The 25,154-nt window shown below is 36.6% G+C and overlaps 1 protein-coding gene across 1 annotated transcript; it reads left to right on the top strand.

Moving 5' to 3' along the window:
• The first annotated feature begins 2,625 nt into the window (after positions 1 to 2,625).
• Positions 2,626 to 3,093, top strand: LOC145685137 (uncharacterized). The gene has a single exon (XM_081757485.1). The coding sequence runs from the start codon at positions 2,626 to 2,628 to the stop codon at positions 3,091 to 3,093; it is 468 nt and encodes a 155-aa protein (XP_081613611.1).
• The last annotated feature ends 22,061 nt before the right edge of the window (positions 3,094 to 25,154 follow it).

Genomic DNA, 25,154 nt, shown 5'->3' with positions numbered 1-25,154 from the left:
TGAGTCATCTTAGACACGTGGGACTTAGCGTTGTCCCGTAAATGAGGACCCATTTGCAATTCAGAAGCGATGGCTCCAGAGTTTTGAGTTTTTGTTGAGCACAGCTCAACTGCTGACACTACACATTTGCATTGATACTCCGACCAGCTGGTATCAGTTCACGATGCACCGAACACAGAGAAGGACCTTATTCTGGAACAATGCTGGTTTCGGCTGTTTTGAAATCGGTTCATGGGAAGCTAACCAATGATGACGGCACCGTGGAGCTTCGTATAGGACCCACTTTTTATCACATGTCAACGCTCTGTCCAGAAATGGCTCCGAAACAGTAAATAAACACAGGCGACTGCCGCGTTGCCTTCTGGCCCGGAGTCAAAATATGTGAGACCCATTGACCCAATTTGTAGTGCTTCACAAGTTGATGGATGTGCTCCCGAATGGTTTCTCCAGACACTGAATTGTAGTACCAGTTCCTCTTTGTACATGTGTTGGTCTTCTGGCACGTGGTGTTTTCGGGTGTTTCGTCATCGTCCTTAAACTTGTTAAACCATCTCTGCAATGTCCGCGGCGTCACGACACCCTTACCTAAAGGCCTGGCTACAGCGGCGTTTGACCTCCATTTGAACTCGTTCAGCATACATGCTCTTATGACGCTCTGTGGATGTCCCATGTTCCCTCTGTCTTTACGCAAGTTCACGGTGTGTCTGAATTGCCACAACCAGGTAGTATGTTGGATATACCCACACCAACAACTGACGTTCGCCTTATCTCCACTCGCATTCAACTCACGGTGTGAGGTCCAATTGAACACAGACTTCCACGAAAAGGGACATAACTTTCTCGGTTACCTTTATAGTTATGCACAAAAGTATAGCGTTTGGTCCCGGACAGTAGTTCTTGATTAAGCATAATAAAAACTATCTTGAATATAATTTATGAAAATAATAATAATAATAATAATAATAATAGTAAGCTAAAATAGTGTTTTTAGTTTTCCAGAAGAAAACCAAAATTTTCCTTTCTTTCAGGCCTCAAAAACACTAGCAGCAACACTATTTTTTGGCTTTGTACATTGTAGCTGCCCCCCCCCCCCTCAAAAACGACGGGCCCCCCCAACACAAACCTGCTGGCTACACCCCTGCAGTGGCCCAACGTTGGACTGAATGGGAACGTGGGGGAAACCGCACCTTTCAGCGCTTCGTCAAGGTTCCAGACAACCAAGTTTGACCACACCAAGGGAGGACAAAGAATTGTGCTCCAAGCACATCGTAATGCCTTCACATCTGCATCTACCTTCCAGGCACAAATAATGGACTCACTATAACACGCCGTGGCGTCCCGCACCATTGACCGGAGATTAGTAGCAGCCGAGCTACTGAATCCCCATCCCATTCATAAGCTCCCCTTATGATCATAGCACATGAGATTCCACTTGGATTTGTGGCATATCAAGAAGCATAGATTGGTGACCAGTGCCGTCTCATTTTAAGTCATTGAACCTCGGTTGAGCAGCACCACCACCTGCGAGTATAGCTGCACTAAAGGAAGAGGAACCGGTGTTATGCCTCGCATCATGGTGTGTGAAGGTATTGCGTATGACTTCAGGTCACTTCTTGTAGTGATTCAGGGAACTTTGATGGCACAATGGTACATTATGGACATCTTGTATCCTCGTGTGTTACCTCAGATAAGGCAGTATTCTGGTACCATCTTTCAACAGGACAACGCTCGTCCACACATAGTACATGTCTCTATTAATTATGTGCATTATGTTGAGGTACTTCATTGGTCAGCAAGATCTGTTGATCTGTCCAGCCCCAAAGCGTGGAACCGACTTGTACGTCAACTCCGTCCTATTCCCAATATCCAGGAAATCAAGAGCCGGTCACAACAATAGTGGGTCAACTTGTCTTAAAAGAGGATACAATACCGTATAACACCCTTCCTAACCGAATTTGTTACGCATCCAAGCCAGAATGAATATTGAAATAAGATCGTATAATCATGTGGTAACAGCACTAATTCACTCTTGTGGACGTTCTAGCGTTCTCAGATAATTGTAATTCTAATCGTTTACATGGTATTGAAACGTGCACAATAAAGTCAACATCGGACCATTCCTTCCAGGTGCTTAAATTTATTGTTAGTCAATGTAATTATAATAACAACAATAACATTTCTCGCCAATTATACGTGTTTTCAGCAAAAGCTTTGCATACCATTGTACTGCACTATTATCCTTACCAGTTCTGATCTTTCTCAATAGTTATTTTGTGTTTGTGTAGTATTTACAATAATTTAATGTATCTGTGCTACAACATTCGTAATACATTGTTAGATAACCATAAGAAACAGCATAATTAAGCATACATTCTTGGCTTCTTATAAATCAGTTGTAACTTGATTAAATGTCGCTTTTACATTTGGTTAATACTTCAATACCGACAACCCTTCCGGCAGTTGGAAAAAAGTGAATGTTATTGTTTACCTTAAGCTTAATACACTATCTGGCCATTCGTCACCGGACACCCCTCCAAAAGTGCTTGGGATCGTCTGTGCACGTGTCACTAGCTATAAAAGGTGTTGTTGCTGGAGAATATACTCACATTAGCTACGGCAGCCAATATGGACAGACGACGCGAACTTGAAGAACCGGAAAGAGGAATGATCATTGGAGCCCACAGGTTTGGGCATTCGACCCATGAGATTTCCAACAAATTTCAGATACCCCGATCGACAGTGAGCGATGTTATCGTGAAGTGGAAGCGGGAGAGGGTCATGACATGCCGACCCAGAACAACTAAACCGACAATATTAACAGTTCGTGACCGTCGAAGCTTGAAACGTGTGGTGATGTCAAATCGGAAGGCGCCGCTACAGATGGTGGCACAGGAGTTTCGATCGGGTTCCGGTAGGGTTCCAAGTGATCGTACTGTCCGCCGGGAGATCATCGCACTTGGTTTCCATGGTCGTGCTGCAGTTCACAAACCGCTTCTAACAGCCCGCAATGCGACCTGTCGTTTACAGTGGTGCAAGGAACGCCGCCATTGGATTCTTGAGCAATGGAAATCCGTTCTATGGAGTGATAAATAGCGCTACAAGATGTGGCGGTCCAATGAACGTATGTGGGTGTGGCGTATGCCCGGAGAAACATGTTTACAAGAGTGTATCGTACCCACAGTGAAATTCGGCGGAGGTGGTATCATGGTGTGATCGTGCTTCTCGTGGTATGGTCTTGGTCCTCTTGTTTTAGTGCCGGGAAACATGAATGCCGACGCATACCAAACGGTAATGGACAATTATGTGCTACCGACACTGTGGGCACAATTCGGTATTGGTCCATATGTTTCAGCAAGACAATGCTCCATGTCATACTGCAGGTGTTATAAACACGTGCTTCGAGGACATGAGTGTGCAAAAACTTGATTGGCCAGCCGAAAGTCATTATATCAACCCTATTGAGCATCTTTGGGACGGGTTGGAGCGCCGCTTGAAAACCATGCCATGCCGACCAAAAAACACTAGAGACTTGTTCGCCGCTTTGCAAGAAGAATGGAGCAAGATTCCCACCAAAACCTATCACAAGGTGGTGGAAAGTCTTCCTCAAAGGGTTGCGGACGTAACTGCGTCGAAAGTTGTCCCCATACGATACTGATGGACTGCTGAAAGCGGATTAACGTACTAGCTAGGGATGTCCGGTGATGAATGGCCAGATAGTGTAGATGAAGAAGTGTAACGTAGAAAGAGACCAGTATTTAGTGCTTAGTGGTCAAACATGTAGCGTCTGCAAAATTTGCTACCCGTAAATTGTAAATAATCATTAGAAGTGGTGTTTTATTCATGATTTTATTATATTATTTGGGTTTGAAATGAGTAAATAGTAATGGAAACAAGTACACCAATGTAGTTGTTTGAATTAACATAAAGCAGGTAATTGAGAAATTACACACGTTCAGCTTAGTCTTGGACATACAGTTATCTTCTGATAATCAGTCCATAGCATTTATAGATAGATAGATACGAGAGCAAATTGGCAAAACTGGTATAAACATTATAACGATAATATGTGTATATTACTATGGACAATCGTCCGTAACGTATGATATTTTTCTTCTATGGACAGATCTGCCTATTGATGTTATTTAGTTTGGGCCAGACTTGAATATTTAGGCATTTTACAGTTAATTTAGAACATCAAAGGTACGCCGTTGTGAATGTATATTTGTTTATAAAGAAGATAATTTGTAAAAAAAATATTTAAAAAAATTGAAAAGGTAAATGTTAAAATATCTTCGAAAAGTACATAAATTCGAATATGTCCTATTCTGTGTTATATTATTTTGAACAGTTAGTGAATTATATTTAAGTAATTCTTTATTACATCAGAAACGAATTTGAAGCAAATATATCACACACCCGGTGGAAGAGTGTTACAACTCAAAAAATGGAAATTCTGAGTTATCATCGCTCAAAAGAGAATAAGAGGGAGAAGCGAGCTCTACCTGGTGGTATTTTCGCATAAACATAACTAAACGAATTAACCCCTAGATGGCAGAAATACCAATATTTCAGGGAACTATTTCGATGGAATAACAAACATTAAAAGTCATGTTCCTACAAATGTATAATTTTGACTTGTAACAGTCTTCTACCGGGTGCGCGATATAAGGAAGTGTGAACTGAAATGAATAAATGAAAAATTAACGTTATAACATAGAAGTAATATCACCGACTAATCAAATGTTTCACAAAATGCAGATACATCATTTATGACCGTTATGGGCAGTGGCGTATTTACGATTTTTTCGGGGGAGGGGTGCTTGGCTAACTTTATTCCTGGAAATGTGAAAATTCTGCTAGATATTTCTTTTACTTTAATATAGTAAATACAATTTCGGGGGGCTTAAGCCCGGAAGCTCCCCCTTAATTACGCCATTGCTTATGGGACAAATAACTACAGATGTTCCGTGTGATTATAAGAATGTTTACCTACCATTGTTGTTTTTTCTTCTTAATAAGGATATTGCATCTCCAGTCATTGGACAAAAATGGCTAGAGTTCTGAGATCATTATGAACACAGCATTACAGCAAAAATTTTACAATGACTATTCAGTTATACAGTGAATCGTGATCGCACAGACAAGTAATGGCGGAACATTATTAAAATTTAGAAAAGACTATTTTTCGATTATATTAATTCTCTTCTCATGGATTTAAGGTGTCTGTTCCTCTTCAATCGCATTGAATCCTTAAATTTAGAAAACTTCCTCTTCTGCTACCTTTAAAACAGAACTTAGATAACACCTACCAGATGAAAGTATTGCAAAAGACTTCATGCACGGACTAGCTAACTCCTATGACTGTCCTTAATAAGAGAAAATGTGATTTACATTTATCCTTTTAGTGAGTAACACGAGTTTCGCTTCGAAACTAGTGCATATGTTTCCGTCATACGTAAGTATATAGTATTTGCAGACAATCAATCACATAAAATATTCTGTTGTTTGCCTGTAGGTGGTTCTATTTAGTCAACTATACAAGCCGAAACGTATTGTATTTATGTCCTTGTAAATCTTTACGTGCACCAAGGTAAAAAGTCAATAATGAATATAAGTTAACTAATCAATTATTTACTAACTCGTGTTTCATACGTAACTACAAATGTTTCCTTTGCAAATGGAATAATGTGGATTAAAATCCTGTTTCGGATATTATATAAAGGTTGATTCATTTATATTGAGCCGAATTTGAATGTGCAACTTACATTGTTTCCAGCACTGGTGGTGTTCTATCTGCAGACCACCAATACTGACGACTGTCCGGCATCGAAATTTCCATCGCAGGAGACTGCGTTGCAGTTGTATCCTACTCCTCTTTGGAGGCTTTCCACAGACCGGAGACGGTACAGCCTTGACGATGACACAGACGTCGCCTGAGGAGTACGAAATCATAATAGTCCATTAGGTTGGCATCTGGACTCTTGATAGGAATGTTAGAGAAAGGTATTGCTGCTATTTCAGTTTCTTGCTCCAGCAAGAATAGAATTTCAGTAATGTTTTCCCCGTGTGGCTAGATACCTTGCCTTTGTGCAGTTTAACCTTGTTCAATTCTGGTCTGTACAATGCTGGTAGTTCATGCAAGTACAGTTCGAAGCATAGAAAATGTTACAAAAACTTTATGTCCAGCTTAGGAACAAATTCTTGCGCCGTGTGCTAATGCATTCCGAAATACACTTCTCATCGACTAGGTACTTCCGGTATTCAACCCAACTCACCCCCTCCTTCATCTCTCCTTGTCTAAAGTAGTGGTGGGCACAAAAACCGATTTTTGAATTTTTTTAAAAAAACTGTTTCGGTTTTTCACCGAAACCAGTTTCCGTTTTCTTCAAAACCGGTTCTGTTTTCTCCGAAACCGGTTATCGGTTTTCTTCAAAACCGATTCCGGTTTTTTTTTAAAGTTTGTTCTATTTTTGACCAGAATGGTGTTTCGTTGTTCTCCGGAAACCGAATCCATTTCCACAGAAATAGTTTTGTGTGTTTTCGAAAAGTTTTCACCGAAACCAATTTCGGTGAAAAACCGAACCAGTTTTGGAGAAAACCGAAATGGCGGTTTTTCGGTTTTCGGTTTTTATAAAAACCGGTTTTGCCCATCCCTATAAAGTGGTGTGTAGCGTACTCTTTCCATTTAGATGACGCTCTAAAACCGCCTCTTTCATTCAGAAATGCCTTTCTAGAGCCTGAACAAAATAAACGTCACAAAATGTTCCCATACCTTCATAAACACCCTCATTTGCATTCTTTCCCTTCTTCAGAGGCTGTATATCACATCAACCTAGGAAGATGCTCCTTGTGAATTCTATGTAAATTGTTTTAATTATGGCAGTAGGTTCTGTGCTTCCCAAAGTCCCTAATGTGGCGCAGAGCTCTAAAAATTACTGACAGAAATGAGTGTTATTCATTTCTTGTCACTAATTGCAAGCAAGTGTTCCAGTTGGCGTCATTTGGGCACTACAGAAGGGTGTAATTGCCCCCTCCCTTGAGCTTGAGAAATACATATTGTTTGATCAAATGTGCAGTAATATAATTAAAAAAAAAGTTCGATCCCAGCTCGCGCCAAGTAAATTTTGTGGTGTACAGACACCTTGAGTGAGGGTTCTCCCGTTTCCTCCCACTTTTTCATTCCACCATTTCCTTTATTGCATATTGTCACCGTTTTCTTTATCCTCCCCCATAATTGTAGGACGGAAAACTTAAAGATTTCATTTCATCATTTTTTTTATTAATAAATAAAGGAAACTATTTTGTCGAAAATGAATCTTCTCTTTTCCCCCTCGGACCCGGGCAAAATCTAAAATGACGCTGCTTTTAACAACAAACCTATATAGTTACGATAGCACATTGCTAGAGCGCTTACATTTGGTTTCAAGAGTCGAAGGTTTGATTCCAAGCCATATGAGTTTATGGACGACATTGAGAGAGAGAGAGAGAGATTCAAATATACAGACAGAAAGGAATGATTTACATATATAAGTTTAGAATTGGAGAAAAAAATGATCGGACAGCATCCGTATTATGATGAAAATTGTGACTTTGTGAAACAGAAGAATGAAAGGTTCCGAACTGCGAGGATCACATTAGGCAGTTGTTGAATTAAGATGGAAAATTCTTTTTAGAGCATCAAATGATTAGGAAGGGGGAGAAAGATCTTAAGATCTAGAGAATTAAAAATTTAAGAAATCTTTACCTTCCGAGCCGGGTTTCGAACCACGAACCTTTTAGTTATCGATCCATGACTTCATTCATTCAGCCACGAAGAACTCCACGTAGCCTGTCACATACTTTTTCTTTACCTACTAGAATGGGATATTCCAAAAGTTGACTTGGTGGATGCGCCGTTCAGATGGGACGCAGATGGAGGAGGGGGTGATTTAGTTTGAATACCGGAAGTAACTAGTCGATGAGAAGTGTATTTCGGAATGCATAAGCACACGGCGCAAGAGTTTATTCCTAGGTTGGACTTGTAACATTTTCTATGCTTCGAACTGTACATTTCAGTCAGGACATAAGTCTGGTACTACGCAGCACTGATTTTAACGTTTTGCTTCAGCTTTTAAAGGCAAAGTATCCCTCTGTGCGAGAAACTGGCCACAATCATGAACCCTTTTAGAAAACGGTTCTAGCTGCTGGCGTCGGTCTGGTGGGCCCAGAAATCTACGCCGCATATTTCTGTGTAATACAATTCACAGTGGTTCGACCTACACGAAAATTACTCACTTTACACATTTCTACGATGCACTACGCCTGAGCTTACAGTCTAAAAGGGCCACAATGAACTTCTCCCAGAATCTGTTCAGTTTCGGCGACATCAAACTACGTTCGACCACGTGCTCTACTGTATGACTAAAGAGATACTATTGCTTGCCTCGTGGCAATCTCACGGTGATGAGTTGCGTATACGCTAAACAGTTGCACATTAAATTTGACTCAATATAACTGAATCAATCTCTGTACATACTTGAAATACTTAGTGTGCAAGTTTCACAATTAAGCCAACTTCTAAATACATGACAATATAGTATAAATATATGTGACGATTTCCAACACATTCTGCTTCCCAAAAAATAAATTTCAGTTGAGTTCCTTAACTTCGAAACAACGCAGTAATACAGTCCTGAGTGAGAACTTCATTATACTTAACATTTCAGTGAATCAAAACTACTATTTAGTTAATTATATGAAATAAACATCTTACCCTATTCTGGCAGATTCTAGATAAAATAATAAACTTTGTTTCCAAATTAAAATCTTTAAAGTAGAACATTTAAGTTGTAAAATTACCTTCATATATTTACATTACAAAAACGCTTAAGAGGAAATATTATATTTTATAAAGTTCGAAGTGTGGCAAAAATAAATAAATAAAAAAGTCGTCAGAATTTACCAAGCTTCAACAAAAGTGGAGGAGAATTGGTGCTCTGTATCCTACTGTTGGTTTCCATAAAATATATATATATTATATATGGTCTTATATATATATAAGGTGGCTTAGGCATAAAATAAAAAAGGAATCCTATTTATAAAAGACAAACGCTTTAGTATGTCACGCTAATTTCTAATAGGAAAAGTTAAGATACTTATCACTTCTTGGTACTGATACGCATTAAAACTGGGAAGAATTTCAATTATATGAATATGAACCAACCAATAAGATTTAGAATGAAAGAAGAAATGGCATCACAATTATCATAGGTATTCTATCAACCATCATTGGCTAATCACTTCCCTCAACCTGAGAAACTTATATGCACTCCGGTATTCAAATAAGCATTTAGTCTTCACGTAAAGGTTTTCTGTTTTAATACCGTCCAACCGTAGCCCCTCTTTCGTTTCCTCTTTTTCTTGCTACCATATGCTTCATTCTATCATGTTCGTCATAACACAGTTTTCTTTTCTGAATCAATGTCCCAACCAGTTTTTCTTCCTCTTTCCAATTATGTCTAAAATTGTTCTTTGCTATTTATAAGATTTCCTCATGCATTTTCATTCAACTTGGCTAATTATCTGCATTGTTCTCCAGACGCGACGTTTCGAGTCCATTTTTCTGCTGCGTGCAGTAAACTGCTCCGCACGAAACATTTTTGACTCTTTTTCTCATAACTTCTTTATTCAAACATTCAGCTAATAGATTTTTCTTCTTTGTAAATGGTTACTTTGCCATTCCTATCTTTTCTTTTATTTCATGTTCACACTTCATGCCTCAGTAATAATACTACCCAGACAGTAGCGTTTGCAAAATTTCATCATAAAGGGGATGTTTTAGCACTCAATCTCATATCCATTCAGAGCACAAGTATTTTTTGTATATGTAGTACTCATCTTAATATAGTAAGTTTGTTTTTACGATCACGGAAATGGGATTTACTGTAATATTAATAGATCCGATAATGATGCCCGTTACTTCACGATAATTCTTGAACGAAACTGAACTTTTCTTTAATTACGTTGTTTGCAACAGATAGCTAGAGTGAGCAGCTCGCTCAGAGTGATTAACGGTGGATATTACAACGATTAAAATCACACTGGTTCCTTTTAAGCTTAAATTTGAGCCATTAAATAATACACACTCCGTCCCTTATTTTGATTCCATTTATTTATACCTGGTTGTCCTGACAACGGCGTTCCAAAATCTTTTTTTTTTTTTTTTTTGAAATATTTGAATATTTTTATACATTGACAATCATATTGTTTAAAACATTTTCTTTCTCTTCTTCTGATGGTAAAAATCAGCCAGTCTAGTACATATTTGGAATAATTTATGACCCAAAATTACAAATATACAATGTACTGTTGTAACATCATACCTCATTTAAATTCTATAACATTCCCTAGCTTTTACGCAACCTGCACATTAGCAAAGAAATGTTGGTTGCCTATAATAAAAGGATATAAAGGTTTTTAATACTACAATTATCTCGGCTGACTTCGTTAATAAAGTCAATCCGTTAACATCTACACGGGGAACGGTAACTTTAACGGTGGTTATCCGTATCCCATTTACCACTATTAAACCGAAGATGTATAATTCTAGAATACTCCGTTAGATGGAGCAAACATCCTCCAGCAGTTCACATTTGCCGGACAAAATTCAAACCTCTAGGTGTGATCTTCTTTACGGTTTTAGTAGAGTTTATTAGAATCAGGAGTATGTGGTATACTTTTATATTTTTAAAAGTTAGTACAAAGTTCACTTTATTATTATTATTATTATTATTATTATTATTATTATTATTATTATTATTATTATTATTATTATTATTATTATTATTATTTTATTATTATTATTATTATTATTATTAATAATAATAATAATAATAATAATAATAATAATAATAATAATAATAATAATAATAATAATAATAATAATAATAAAGTGAACTTCGTACTAACTTTTAAAAATACAAAAGTATACCAAATACTCCTGATTCTTGTCACAACGGCATGGCGCGTCCTCAGGTTGCAGATCGAGGAGAAGGCCTCTAGATATAGAGGTTAGCTGCGAATATACTGAATAAGCAGTCGCGGACAGCCGACTAGGAGTGGTCCTCCAGCTTGGGGGTTTGGGTAGGGCTAACAACCTCATCCTGTAAAAAAAATAATAAAAAAAAGCACTTGTTCAGAATTATTCACAAAAGCCTCGGACAAGTACTGATAACTTGGCACGACCTCAGCAAAAGAAAATGGACATGAGATTTGGAACATGGAATATTAGGAGTCTTTATAGGGCAGGCGCGTTAAAATCCGTAACGAGGGAGTTAGAGAAATACAGGATGGACGTAGTAAGAATTCAGGAAGTTAGGTGGGAAGGAAATGGATCTGAGAATTCCGGAAATTTTACGTTCTTTTACGGTGAAGGAAATAAAAATCACCAGTTAGGAACAGGGTTTTTCGTTCATAAACGTATATTACCAGCAATTAAACGGGTTGAATTTGTCACCGACAGACTTTCTTTTATTACTCTTAAGGGACGGTGGTGTGATATTATTGTTTTAAATGTACATGCCCCAACTGAAGATAAGGATGACGATATAAAAGACAGTTTTTACGAAGAAGTGGGACGGATATTTGACCAACTCCCGCGATACCATATGAAAATTCTATTAGGGGATTTCAATGCGAAGGTAGGACGAGAGGATATTTTGAAACCGATTATAGGGAACGAAAGTCTGCACAAGGAAAGTAATGACAACGGTGTTAGACTCGTGAACTTTGCAACATCCAAAAACCTAATCGTGAAGAGTACAAAATTCCCACATCGCGACGTTCATAAATACACTTGGACATCACCAGACGGGAAAACACATAATCAAATTGATCGCGTTTTAGTAGATAGAAGAAGGCAATCTAGCATAATTGATGTCCAGTCGTTTATAGGGGCTGATTGTGACACTGACCACTACCTGGTAACAGCGATAATACGAGAGAGGTTATCGTTGAATAAAGGTAATATTCATTGCCCGAAAACGGAGAGATTCAATTTAAACAAATTAGAAGAGAGCCAGGTAAGAGAGGAATACCAAATTGAAGTTTCGAATAGATTCTCGGCTTTAGAAGATTCGGAGTGCACTAGTGTTGAGGATACCTGGATTGAAATTAGAGATAGCATTAAAATTTCAGCAAAAGAAAAATTGGGACACGCGGAAATACGTAGGAACAAACCATGGTTCGACCAGGAATGCATAAAACTAGCAGAGAAGAGAAAACAGGCAAAATTACTCTCGCTACAAAATCCGAATGAAATAACTACACAAAATTTCGCAGATATCAGGCGGGAAACTTCCAAAACTTTTAGAACAAAGAAACGCGATTTTCTGAAAGCTAAAATTAAGGAACTTGAAGATAATAGTAAAAATAAAAACATACGGGACATGTATAAGGGAATCAACGAATTTAAGAAAGGCTATCAACCTCGTGCTTATATATTAAAGAAATCTGACGGCACAGTTCTCACTGACACGGATAGCATCTTAAATAGATGGAAAGATTTCTTTGACGATTTGCTTAACACGCAACCAAAAACTAGTGTGCGTGGAGAAAAGGAGATACACACCGCAGAACCGTATATTCCAGAACCCAACCGAATAGAAGTAGAAACCGCTATAAAGAAATTAAAGAAACACAAATCTCCGGGTGTAGATGAAATTCCGGCTGAGTTAATTTTAGCTGGAGGCGAAAAATTGTGAAACAAGATGCACAAACTCATTCTCCTTATATGGAACAAGGAAGAATTGCCACAAGAGTGGAAAGAATCAATCATTGTTCCAATCCACAAGAAAGGCGACAAAACTGACTGTAATAATTATCGAGGCATTTCTCTTCTGTCAACATCCTATAAAATCCTTTCAAATATTCTGTTAACAAGACTAACCCCATACGCAGATGAAATTATTGGAGATTATCAGTGCGGATTTAGACTAAATCGATCAACTATCGACTAAATATTTACCATTTGCCAAATACTCGAAAAAAAAAAGTGCGAATACAATACCCCGGTACATCAACTATTTATTGATTTTAGAAAGGCGTACGACTCGGTTAGGGGAGAAACATTATACAACGTTCTTGCAGAACTTGGAATACCGAGAAAGCTAATTAGATTAATTAAGATATGTTTAAATGAATCCCAAAGTAAAGTCCGGGTAGGAAAATTTTTGTCCACGAGCTTACACGTCGAAAATGGCCTGAAACAAGGAGATGCGTTGTCGCCATTATTATTTAACTTTGTTCTGGAATACGCTATAAGGAAAATCAAAGATAATAACCAGGGCCTGCAGTTGAACGGTATTCACCAGGTTATGGCATATGCTGATGATGTAAATTTAACAAGAGATGATAGGAGAACAATAGAAAGAAATGCAGAGATCTTATTAAACGCTTGCAGGGACATGGGTTTAGAAGTAAATGCAGAGAAAACTAAATACATGGAAGTGCGTCGGGACCGGAATACAGCAAATTATAGATGCCTTAAAATATTAAATAATACTTTTGATAAAGTGGATACTTTCAAATATCTAGGATCAATATTAACAGAGGAAAATCATATTCACGGAGAAATTAAATGTCGATTAAAAGCAGGGAATTCGTGTTACTATTCGGTTCAAAATCTCTTGTCATCGCGAATTCTGTCGAGGAATTTGAAACTTAAAATATACAAAACGATAATCATGCCTGTTGTTCTGTATGGCTGCGAAACATGGTCGCTAACTCTGAGGGAAGAACATAGACTGAAAGTATTTGAGAACAAGATCCTGAGACGAATATTCGGACCCAAGAGGAACGAGAATGGGGAATGGCGGAAACTTCATAACGAGGAACTACATAATTTATATGGTTTACCCAACATTGTGAGGGTCGTCAAGTCTAGGAGGCTTAGATGGGCGGGTTATGCAGCTAGAATGGAAGAAAGTAGAGACGCTTTCAAAGTCTTGACTGGAAGACCAATCGGAAAACGACCATTAGGAAGACCTAGGCGCAGATGGGAGGATAATATTAAGATAGATCTCGCAGAGATTGGAATACAGAGTAGAAACTGAATTCAGTTAGTTAAGGATAGAAGTCAGTGTAGAGCTTTTGTGAACGCGGCATTGAACCTCCGGGTTCCATAGGCCATAGAGTTAGTTAGTTAGTTATTAAATATTATTATTATTATTATTATTATTATTATTATTATTATTATTATTATTATTATTATTATTATTATTATTATTATTATTATTATTATGGCATCACATAGCGTACTCGCAAACGCTCTCACCTTCGGTGCGAGCGGTCCCGGATTCGATTGCCGGTGGAAGCATTCGGTGGAAAAAGTGTTAAAAGGTTTTTCAGGCCAGCCATCCTAAATGAGGTTTTCCTGGGTTTTTCTCATTGGCACCAGGAAAATACCGGCGTGGCACCTAACATATAGGTCCCAGGCCACTTCCTTCCTTCCCCAATCTTTTCTTCCTTTTCTTTCATCGGATAGTGTGCTCGCCAAGGGACGTCATCCCTGATGTGTGACGGGGTAACAAGGTCATAAATGCCGAAAGCCCAGCAATCTAATTCCTATTATTATTATTATTATTATTATTATTATTATTATTATTATTATTATTATTATTATTATTATTATTATTATTATTATTATTATTATTTACTATGTAAATGGTTTAAATAGTACAGAATCAGACTTTATTGACGAAGTTAATTGCACTGATTATGACTTAATATGCATATCTGAGAGTTGGTTTAAGCATGACAAAGTTCATTTTGAACAGCTTACTGAGCAATATAACGTTATACGTAAAGACAGAAACCTTCAACTGACAAATAAAAGTACAGGTGGAGGTTGTATTATGTTTGTAAATAAAAGATTAATGTATGACGTAGTACAGGTACCGTTTCCAAACCTAGATGTGATTATTATAAAGTTATGTATACCCAATAATCCCCCAATATTAATAGGTTTGCATTATCTTCCACCTAATTTGCCACCTAAAGAATTTGTAAATTATTGTGATTGGTTGAATAAGTTATTAATTGAGAAAAGTTTGAAAATGTTGCTTCTTGGGGATTTCAATTCTGTAGGTATTGATTGGCATAATGGAATCGTAAAAACTAAGCATTCTTATTTAAAAACAAAAGCAGAGAAGATGTTAGAGTTAGCGTCTATATTTAGCTTAAAGCAATATAATCAACCATACGACTCTCAGTTGCCGTATAATATATTGGATCTTGTTCTAACTGATATTACTGAATGCTCAATATGGTTTGATGTGAGTCCATTAGTCAAGGTAGATAGATTTCATCCACCTTTCGTATTCGAATGGCAGGTTGATAAAAAATTAAATTTCTTAAATGCAGATACAGCTCAAGCTCAAGGTGAGTTATATGACTATGTAAGAGCAGACTTCTATCAATTATACGAGGACATTAAAAATGAGATGAAAGTAGATAGGTTTTCAGGAAATGTAAATAACAGTACGGTATTATTGCAAGATTGTTTGGAAAATATATTGAATGCAAATGTACCGAAAAAGCATATTATACAAAAGAAGAAATACAAGGCTCCTTGGATTACTAAAGAGTTAAAAGCATTAATTAATAAAAAAACAAAATATTTTGTAAAATTTAAGAAAACTGGTAATTTAGTCATTTATGAAAAATTTTCGGTTTTAAGAAAAAATGTTAAAAGAATGTACAGTAAACTTAAAAAATGTTATTTTGAGCAGTTGGAGAATAGTATTTGTACCAACAAAGTGTATTTTTGGAATAACTTGAAAAAGTCTCAAGACAAAAGTGTACCAAATAGAATTTTGTTCAATGGTACCACAATTACAGGGGCACAGCAAATTGCTGAAGTTTTTAAAGATGTATTTTACAATAATTTTAATTTAAAAGTTAATACCCTAGATTGTGCTTTAGTTAGTAATCTGAACAGCAATAATATAACGATTCCAGTAATATGTGAAAATTATGTTACTGAAGTAATTGGTAAACTTCGGCCATTAGCATCTTCAGGACCTGGGAGCTTTCCAAATTATATCCTTAAAGCATGTTCGAAAGAAATAGCTCCAGTCTTGTCAAAAATATACAATACCTCATTAAGAACAGGGTCATTCCCATCTAAATGGAAACATGTACAAGTGGTACCGGTTTACAAGAATAATGGCAAGTTAAATCCGAACAACTACAGGCCGATAACCTTATTGAACATATTTTCTAAAATTTTCGAAACCATCATTCGCAAACACTTGTTTTTTAATGTAAAAATATGTTGCAAAAATCACAGCATGGCTTTTATAAAGGGAAATCAGTTGTAACCAATCTCTGTGAAATAACGGATTTTATCTACTATGCAATGAAAAGTAGATCACAAACTGATGTCATATACATTGACATGAGTAAAGCTTTCGATTCAGTTGACCATAGATTACTATTTAAAAAACTGTCAAATACAGGTGTAACACCCTTGTACCTAAAATTTTTTGAAAGCTATTTGACTGGTAGAACATACCAAATTAAAATTGGAAATGTCATGTCAGATTCAGCCAGTATTAGTAACGGTGTTCCTCAAGGTTCTCCTCTGGGCCCATTACTTTTCTCTATTTTTATTAATGACTTACCAACAGTTTTAAATCATTCAAATGTTTTACTTTATGCTGATGACATTAAGCTTTTTAGTGTAGTAAATAATATTGAGGACAACGATAGGCTACAAGATGACTTAAATAGAATCATTATGTGGTGCAAGGATAACGGTATGAGTATCAATTGTCTGAAAACTAAGTGCATGACCTACAGTAACAAATCACAATATTATGTAAGTCAATACGAAATACAAGGTACTGTAATACAGAAAGTTGACACAATAAAGGATTTAGGTGTAACATTTGACAGGTCACTACGCTTTGGTGATCATATACAAAAAGTATGTAATGAAGCAAGAAAAGTAATCGGTTACCTGTTTAATCAATGGCCTGCTTTCTGTCAATCAAATACATATGTACTCTTACATAAATTAGTGGTAAGGTCGAAACTAGAATATGCATCAGTGACTTGGAACAGCCTAACAAAAACTCTCGTAAACAAACTCGAGATGGTGCAAAAGTGTTTTATTAGAATACTTTGTTTTAAGTTAGGACTTCTAGCACGTATGAATATTGGATAACGTATTTTAATTTGGAACGACTGGCTGACAGGAGAAAATTGATTGAATTTGTATTTGTAGAAAAGTTACTTGACAACCAATATACCTCAGACTATATTTTTAAAAATGTTGATTTTGAAGTTCCAACATATGGTACAAGGACAAAAATTTTATTGCAACCGCATAATAGAAAACATATTTTAATCTGTAGGATTTTAGAAAGCTATAATGAATACATATCTTAAAATATGATTTTACTTTAGAATTTTAAATATAACTTAGTAGTTTTAATTGTTTTTACTTTTAATTTTTGAGACTTCTTTAATTGACGTACACTACACTGTTAGTATTTTTATTATTAATAATTTATGTTATAGATGTAATCATAATTTTATCACTAGTACTATATATTCATTGGTAAAATAATGTAGAATAAGACAAAGTGCTGTATTTTTGCTGTATTTTAGCTGTTCTCAGCACGTAAAAATAAAGTTTATTATTATTATTTATTATTATTATTTACTTCTTTAAGATAATACGTGCATATCTTCTGACAATGTTGTTTTTACATGAACTTAAATAGAATCGTGAACAATTTAATACACCTGACCAGTTGTTTTTGTAATCTCGAATTATCTTAATACACAAGTGTACTTACATTAAAGAAACTTTACTGTGCTTAAAAGCTATGTTTAATACACAATCTTATTCGGTATTAATAAATAGTTGTTTCATATATTATTCACCTAAAAAAAATGTTGTTTTATATGTTGGTTGGTTGGATTGATATAACGTCCTGTTCATCATTGAGGCTATAGGAAAAGTAAACCTACATCTTAACATGGGATTCAAATCACATGAACTATAGAAGAAATCAAACCCGTGTATCCCGTGCCGAATACACATACACTAACCACATCATATTTGATGTGGTTTAGATTTTGAGGAGAAGACCTATGTCAAGCAAAAGTAACACTTTTTTACGTGATCTCTGAGCTCCCTCCAAATCACTGATACAGTAAATTTTAGTCCACTTCGCTTTCCTTGCATCTAGTTTTGCAAGTTCCTGAAACAATAATTGCAACAGATATGTGGTGCCCATCGATCATCTCCTACTCGACAAATATATTTCATATGTTTTTTTGACGACAGGGATAAGGCTACCTCTTTGACACTTCAATGTCAGTTCACTGTATGCATAACAAAATGAATCAGGGTTATTCTTACATTCACGGGACATTCAAAAAAAAACTAAACACAGTCTTGTTTTATGACTGGCAGAAACCCAACACAGAAGTTAAAACTTTACAAACACCCGTAATTACAAAGCACTATTTCTATTCTATTCTATTCATCTCCCTCGCGGGAGATTTTATAATTAAAAAGTCACAGCACTAAGGCCAAGTTGACTGCTTCACTAGAATTGTTTCAAATCTTTTTGTTGTTAATGGAATTGTAGAAGATGGCCCGTTCCAAAATGGACGAATTGGCCTGTTTCAAATAGTTCTGTTTCCACACTAGTTTGTGAATTAAAAAGGAAGGCAGAAGCGTAGAACATACAAAAAATTATGTATAACACTATAAAAATTGTAATGCACTAAATTATGCCAAAATTGAAATTGTTGTTAAAAATTAAATTGAAATAATTGAAGAGCATGACGCTCTATTGTGTAGAACATTCTACGCCATCTTGCCAACCTGTACAAAGCACTATCTTCATATTGCATGGCACAGAACAGATGACAGCGTTTGTTCGTCAATGGTGCCAGCACGGTGATTGTTATGTAACAAATTTATCACTCTATGATTCAGCATAATGTTTCTTTTTTATAACAATGCTAAACTGATAGTGATACCAATCTTACCAAGCACTGGAGAGAAACTTTTAAAGAATTCACGATTGTTTCTTACGTAATACACGTAATGTATAAATATGGTGTTTTCTCGGGAAAAGTGTACGTGATACGAATAAACTAACTGTAAGGTTCGTATTTTGCTTACAAAAATACATTAGAATAACATTTTTAAGCAAAGGACAAATTTCGTGTTGTACAGTAAAATTAGGATACTGAATCATCTCATAGACTTAGAGGAAAGTCTTTCACATCTGATAAGCAAAAGTAACCATTTCTTTCCTCATTACACCATCTATTTGTTCGAGCCAGATCATAGTAGCAGCAAATTTCATAGCATTGTGTTTACATTGGAGCTAGTTTCTCAAATTCGTGGGATAACGTAAGACGGGGTTGCTTTGCACAAAATATGAAAAGAGGTTCACAGTCCTCAGTCAGTAAAACCATGAACTGTAAAGAGAAAGTTTCAATTGCCAACGAAAGACAGAACATCTAACTGTTTTCTGCTATAATGTTGGCGGTTTACATCAGTTCTAATTACCTGGAGGGTTTGTTGTTGTAGAGGTATGGAAAGCAGTCATTGTAAAGGCGTACAAAATTTGAAAGATATAAAGTACAAGAATTTCCGTCAAAGTTAAGTCAGTTTCGTAGAATACTACTGTATATAATGGGACTTTGATGCAATAGTTGAAATTGAAGTAAGAAAAGTTAATTTTTTTTTTTTTTTTTTAAAGTAAAACTGTGAAAAGGCAGTTTCAGCCTCTAATCGGGGTTACTTTGCACCAGTCCAGAATACAACTTAGATAGGAAGTTATTACTACTGGCACCTCCTGCCTTCTAAAATTAGATAAATTTCCTTCGGTGAAGTAACTGTGAAGTAACATATAGTTGCTGCACTTCTGTATTAATTTGTTAAATTCAATTTTCATTATTTAATTAGAGTATTTTCTTCTAAGACTGAATTTCAACAGAATCTTTGAAATCTTTAATTCTATCACAACAGAATTTTTACTTATGATGTACAGTCCGCAGTAAAAAGCCTGCAACATGATCATGTAAGTTTATTGTGAAACTACGCCTAACAGCGTAGGGAATCAACCTAACGCCTAAGTGGCACAAATCACGCCAGGAGAAACCCCGACGTTTCCCGTGCACATTTATTTTGGAGCAAAAGACTTCGTCTTTCACAATAAACTTAAATGCTGATGTTGCAGACTGTACATTCTCAGACAATTTGAATAAGCATGTATTTCATCATTACAGAAGATATCAATAAATGCAAGACTAGTTTCCCTTCCTGTGCTCGTGCAGTACCCTCCGCCTAGCCTGATGCTTCCTAGTTCATTGTTCGCAAGGGTCATCGCTTTCTGTCGAACAAAACCACGAAGACCACGTACGCAAGAAGTATTCATCATGAAGACTTGAGGAGGATCACATCGAATGTAGAAGAGATACCATTCCATTGGAGAAGCCTATTTCCATATTCGATTTTATATCATTCTGAAGGTTCACTGCCTCAGAAACTCTTAGTTATAACATCTGTTAAGTGAAGCAGAAATGAAGAATAACATTCATTGCAGATTCATCAGAGAAGATTCAACGCCCCTAGCAGCTTGACAGGATTAGGTTCCAGTTGTTAGCTAGTTCCAGTGTTACCAGTTTCCTCCAGAGAGAAGAAGTAAGAGATCCATTCATCACTCTAGATGACGAGGACGACGCCAGTCTATCAGGAATTACTCAGACTAGTGTTCTTCCTTTGTTTTACAATTTAAACCTTCCTCTCTTTACCTTTCCTTCCAACTAGTCACTTTTTTATAAAATTGAAGCATCTGAATTTAATTTAAATTCAAACATATCCTTTACAGTAAAGTATCATGTCGGGCATCAGTTTCGATCCCCACATGTTACATCCCTTTTATTAGCATTTAGTAATTACATTCTGAGCTACTAACTGATGGTCCCACACCACGGCACATGGTGCAAGATGCTTAATGGTGTAGTGGCACTTCCGGCACATGGTGGAGATAGCTGTGAGGCTTACGCCCCTGGAACGATTCCCCAAATCCACAGCTCATGATGGCGCTGGGTTTCAATTTTTTTAGTTCCTCTTGATTATTGATTTTTTTTTTTTTTTTTTTTTTTTTTAGAGAAAAGTACAGCTCATAGCGGTAGATAAGCGAGGCATGTTAGAGATTTGTAATGATAAATCTTATTGCTCTGAATATAATGAAGATGCATTTTGAGTAAAGAATATAGTGTAATTGATGGTTTTTCTGAGAAAAAAGTGTGGGTAGAGTTGCTTACGCAGATGCCGGAATGAATTTCTTGTTGGAAAATAAATTATGAATTGTGGCGGATCCAGAAAAATAGTACGAGGTGGGCTTCACTCAGAAAGGCTTCATTTTTTAGAAATCGCTGGACTTTGGGGGGGGGGACTTGAAGCTTATAAGCACAGGAATGACTAATATTAGATTTTAAAAAAAAGAAATCATGTAATTTGGATGGGCTTCAGTCTGAAAGCTCCAAATCCCGTAAATCTTCCACTGATTGTGGTTGGGATGATATTCATGGGCATAAGGAATAACCAAGGCAAATCAGTTCACGGGGATTTTATTTTTCTGTTTCTGAATTGACATTTTTGTGAGACATACTAAACTATCATAATGTAGTTCCTGTGCCGGTACCAGAAAATGCATACTTTTCTTTACAAATATCGGTAATTCGTACTAAGTATTGATACCGGTAACATCATTCTAATATCAATATTTGTAGACTGCATGCAGTTTTGTGTAGAAAGTGAAATATATATATATATATATATATATATATATATATATATATATATATATATATATATATAAACACTAAGGGAAAACATTGCACAGAAACGTTATATTCGTATGCAGGGGCGTCATTTAGGGGGCAGGAGGGGGCAATTGTCCCCCCCAAGAATTTGAGGAATATAGGCCTATATACTTTAATAGATTGTCTACTAATATACTAGTACAAAGCGTGAAAGTCTTATGTCTGTGGTGCTCTTGCCCCCCTCCCCCCAAGCGAAGTCTGAAATGACGCCCCTGTTCGTATGTTGAACATACTTTTCTGTAAGTTGTGCAAAGTATCCTCACCTATGGGGTTACTTTGCACCAAAGTTTATATTTCAATAACTATGGTCATGCTGAATGTTTACTAATGCACTTGCACGGATGTTTTCCTTATATATCTAGCTATTGTATGTTTAAAATACAGTGTTCTAAATCATTACGTTTGTAAGTCACGTGCGATTTTCTTTAAAATTCCTTTAATCTGGTGCAAAGTAACCCCGTCTTACGGAATGTAATCAGTGTTGAATTCAGACATTTTCTCCCGGCGGGGAATGTAAACTCCTCGGGGGGGAGGGTTGTTTTTCTGCATTTTTGCAAGAAAGCAGCATGTTTAACAATTCCAATAAAGACTGGCAAAAACATTTTAGACTAAACTTTAACTGCTATTTACAGTAGCTATTTTTGTTATTATTTTCTATATTCAGTAGTTACTGTTTGTTACTAATGTAGAAGTTTCTAAAATGATTTAAATTAACTCAAATATTTTTTGTCCTAAAACAAACATACATAGGAATATCTTAACAAAAAGTTATCATTCTTTCTCACACTTCTGATTCTAAATCAAGCATATTAGCCTTGGTTTCTGCACTGCAATAGTTTAGTTTACGAAATCTCAAGTAGGATTAGTGCCGTGCCGTGGAAAAACAGCGCTTGGCGCGAGAGTATACGATGGTACCCTCGTATATATGAGTGAGGTCAACAAACCTGCCGCGAAAAGTGAGAAAATTTTAAAAAGTAAAATCTGCTTTTCCTTGATTTTGAGAACTTTTTATTAATTTTTCCTTTCATTTTATATATGTGCACATGCCCACATGTGCACATGCGTTTCATTCCTCTTTTTTCTTGCCTTCTTTTTTTCTTTTCCTTCCCGAAGTTTGCGCCTCTTACTTCGGCGCCCGGGGCCGTCGCCCCGCTTGCCCCTTCCCCATGGCATGGCACTGAGCAGGATCTTCATCATCTTCAATAGCAATCTTTCATTTATATACTACTATTATATTGATAAATTCTATATAAATCTCTAACCCAGGAGGGATAACTGTTCCTCCCTGATCCCTCTAAATGACACCCTCTGAATCTCACCCTTTAACTGACTTATTTTTAATTAAAGAAAGGTGTGTTTACTTTAATAATCATAAAACACATTTACGTATGTTACTTCCGATGCGAGAAATGGGATTTTGGCGCTCTATTTCAAATAATGCAAGAACTGTACATTTTCAAGAACTGAAGTCTGCCGACATCAGAGATCATATGGAATGATCGAAAGATCTTCCCTATCTTTCCTTTCCTATCTCAATCTGTGCTAGTGCTACCTACTAATAGACCTATATAATATAGGGCGAGAGTATAGTACCTACTAAAATGCAAACCTTTCTTCAACTGTTAACAATTTCATGTTCTGCCAAACTTGGTCATAGCGTAAGGAATACAAGTTTTATTGACTATTTGGTATTCTATCTTAGATGTTACATGTTTAATATTTATATAGAATGGGTCTGCGTTATTTATGTGTATATTGAGAGAGAGGATTTCGTCTGCGCGTGCACGGAAAGAAAAGCAAATAATTGGGTGAAGTAATTTCTACATTTTGTAATTGAAATTTTTTGAGTTTCTCCGGGGAGAATGAATTTTCTTCGGGGGGAGATTCCCCCCGGGCTACCCCCTGAATTCATCCCTGAATGTAATGCCCCATATATGTGGTGACCAGAACTTATTCTCATCATCATCCCTACAGCCAAGTATAGTTAATAAGCCTATTTAACTAAAAGTGTAAGATTCCATATACAACAAAATGGACCAGGTTCACTTTTGCAATCACAGTACATTGTATTCCATTGCACTAAATGCTTATTCAGCGCTAAAATCTACTTTGTTAGGCAGCACAAATTAGTAAATAGGCTGATCCCTCTATGTTAAATCGGCTAGAACTTTCAATGAAGATAAACAATGAAGTGTAATATGAGAAACTAGTTATCCCTGTTTACACAGACAAAGTGTGAATAATTTGGGGGGGGGGGGTTGAGGGGGAAATTCTCCTCTGAAACAGCGTATCTATTTCTGCAAGGAAGAAAAACTAGCTATTGCTAGAGGTATTTATAGAAGCATATAATCCACACTATGCGATGTTTTATTTCCTTAAGCACATTTCATTCCCACTTGTAAAAGCTCCGTGCATCACATACTGGGCTTACGTAAATTACAAAGTTGTCTCTTTTCAAAACAAAATGGTGTGTTACATAAAACGTAATTACTACAGATTTGATTTTCTCGTCCAGAAATACATAAGAAAGACATATTTTCAGTAAAGGACAGAATTAGTGTTGTACAGTGTAATCTTGATATCTTAAGATGCGTGTTACTTTCCTAACCGCAACAGGGATTGCTTAAAAGCAGGGGTGAAAGTGGATTTGAAAAGGTAGGGGGACCCATGACGTCACGCCGCCCCCCGTGTCTATCTGCCCAATGTCATTTTTCAAGAACTGGAGGGACGCCATAGCTAATTTTTGGAATTGTGTTAACGGAGTCTCCCTCTCTTTTACTCTGCTTAAAAGTGTCTCTTTTGTTGGTTAGGTACTTCTTATCGATGTAAGGAGTGAAGTAAATCTTCCATAACCGTGTCATAGGTTGGAATATTTACCTCCCAACCAAGTGTCCAGGATTTGAATAGCAGAAAATGGTAATCCTACTGTACTATTTCCATAATTTTAACTTTGAAGATAGGTGGTCTTGAAATAAAAGGAAGTCAACTCCGACACGGAGCACCGCTATAGTAGCGGTAAAGGAAGATGATGATTGATTTTTAGTTTAGCGTCCCGTTCAGCAGCGAGGCTATATGAGACGTGGACCTACTGATTAACGTGGAATCCGAACCACATGAGCTCCCGCCGGGAATCGAACCCGGGTCTTCCACGCCAAAGGCGCGTACGCTAACCGCTTAGCCACGAGCGGTAAAGGAAGATGATGTGCTGACCACGTATAACTAAATTAACAATTCCTGTAACGAGCTCCTTG

Source organism: Thermobia domestica, chromosome 5, assembly GCF_964235325.1.
Source record: "Thermobia domestica chromosome 5, izTheDome1.hap1.1, whole genome shotgun sequence".
Classification (NCBI taxonomy): domain Eukaryota; kingdom Metazoa; phylum Arthropoda; class Insecta; order Zygentoma; family Lepismatidae; genus Thermobia; species Thermobia domestica.
The sequence above is the reverse complement of the archived record's forward strand: the minus strand, read 5'-3'. Positions and strand labels throughout refer to the sequence as shown.

Coding starts and splice junctions, on each gene's coding strand:
- LOC145685137 (XM_081757485.1), top strand. CDS start 2,626: ATGGACAGACGACGCGAACTTGAAGAACCGGAAAGAGGAATGATCATT.